General features: G+C 49.6%; 1 protein-coding gene across 1 annotated transcript; it reads right to left on the bottom strand.

Moving 5' to 3' along the window:
• Window positions 1-710: 710 nt before the first annotated feature.
• LOC139024652 (uncharacterized) lies at window positions 711-1,544 on the bottom strand. The gene has a single exon (XM_070439543.1). The coding sequence runs from the start codon at window positions 1,542-1,544 to the stop codon at window positions 711-713; it is 834 nt and encodes a 277-aa protein (XP_070295644.1).
• Window positions 1,545-2,003: the final 459 nt, after the last annotated feature.

Consider the following 2,003-nt stretch of genomic DNA (forward strand, 5'->3'; position numbering starts at 1 on the left):
AAATACATCAAACTTATATATAGTGCTCTAATTTTGACTGGGAGTAGTGGACACAGAGTGAGTAGGTTGCCGTTTGGGACGAAAAAACAAAGACAGTGGTTATTTACACCAGATAAAACACAGTGGGTGTCTGCAAATCTACACTGCTTGAAGCACTGTGTCTCTCCCGGCCTTCTAAATCAAATGAAACCCAGTCACTAAAGGAACTTGATTTAGGTAAGGAGCTACCTCTAGTGAACAATAAAGAAACTATACTGTAGCTAGGTGTGTGGTGAAGAAATAGAACAAAAGCGCTACCTTATTAAAAGTGATTATTTCAACTAAAGTTTGTAAAAAAAAAACAAAAAACACTGCAACAACAATACAAGGAAGGAATAATCCTTGATTTTCTTTAAGACAAGCCTTAACTAGTTCCATGTTACTTTTCAGAAATTTAAAAGAATGTTCCTGAGGCTTTTAAACTTTAAGTTATTTTAATAATGCAGGCAAAATCATGAATGAAAACAAGTCACTATCGATGTAGATGTACTCCACATTCAGAGAAGATACCCTTAAACCCTGAACACGCACAACCTTGAAAGAACACAGCACGCTGAATCTCAGATAGACTAAGACGTAACATAGTAAAACGTAAATCCAAGACACACGAATTAGTATATGTTACATTTGGTATGGTTACACAAGACAGTTGGTTACTTAAGGCAAAAAAACTAAATTAGTTGGATGGGTCGGGGTGGATGGGTCGGGGTGGATGGTCGGGCGTGGATGGGTCGGGGTGGATGGGTCGGGGTGGATGGGTAGGTGTGGAGGTCCGGTGTGGATGGTCGGTGGATGGGTCGGGGTGGATGGGTTAAGTGTGATGGGTCGGTGTGGATGGGTCGGGAGGTGGAGGGGTCGGGGTGGATGGGTCGGGGTGGATGGGTCGGGGGTGGAATGGGGTCGGTGTGGATGGCCGGGTCGGCGCGGTGGATGCGGTCGTGTGGCATGCGTCGGGGTGGAATGGTCGTCTGTGGATGGGTCGCGTGTCGGGCGTTGATCGGGTGAGTGGGATCGGGCTCGTGATGGTCGGGGTGGATGGGTCGTAGGTCGGTGTGGATGGGTCGGGCGTGATGGGTCGGGGTGGATGGGTCGGACGCGTGATGGGTACGTTGCGTGTGGATGGCGTGTGAGGTCGGGGATGGGTCGGGTGGAATGGAGTTCGTGTGGATGGGTCTTGAGTGGAATAGGGCTCGGGTGGGATGGGCTCGGCTGTGGTATGGCGGGTGTGGCTGAGCGGGTGCGGGTCGGTGGATGGGTCGGTGTGGATGGGTCCTGGACGGTGGAATGGGTTCGGTCAAGCTATGTGGATGGGTCTGTGTGGGATGGTGGTCGGGTGTGATGGGTCGAGTGTGGATGGGTCCGGTGGATGGCCGTCTGGGTGATGGGTCGGTGTGGATGGGTCGGGGTGGATGGTGTCGGGTGGATGGGTCGGTGGATGGGTCGGTGTGGATGGGTCGGGTGTGGATGGTCCGGGTGGATGGGTCGGGTGGATGGTCGGTGTGCATGGGTCCGGTGGGATGGGTAGGTGGATAACGTTAACGGTCTAGCAACCCAAAGGATTCGAGTTCGTATCTATCACAGACAACTTTAGAATATTAGCTAATTAGCAACTTTTCAGCTACTTTGGCAACTACTACCCTAACTTTAATCCTTTAAATTTAACCCTAAACTTAACCCTAAACTTAACCCTAACTTTAATCCATCTCTCTCTTCTCTAATTCTCTCTTTCTTTCTCTCTCTCGGAGGACCTGAGCCCTAGGACCATACGTCAGGACTACCGGGCATGATGACTCCTTGCTGTCCCCAGTCCACCTGGCCTTGCTGCTATTCCAGTTTCAACTGTTCTGCCTGCGGTTATGGAACCGCCACCTGTCCCAGACCTGCTATTTTCAACTGTTAATGATCGGCTATGAAAAGCCAACTGAAAATTATTCATGATTATTATTTGACCATGCTTGTCACTT

The sequence above is a fragment of the Salvelinus sp. IW2-2015 genome, unplaced genomic scaffold, assembly GCF_002910315.2.
Source record: "Salvelinus sp. IW2-2015 unplaced genomic scaffold, ASM291031v2 Un_scaffold1751, whole genome shotgun sequence".
Taxonomy (NCBI): Eukaryota; Metazoa; Chordata; class Actinopteri; order Salmoniformes; family Salmonidae; genus Salvelinus; species Salvelinus sp. IW2-2015.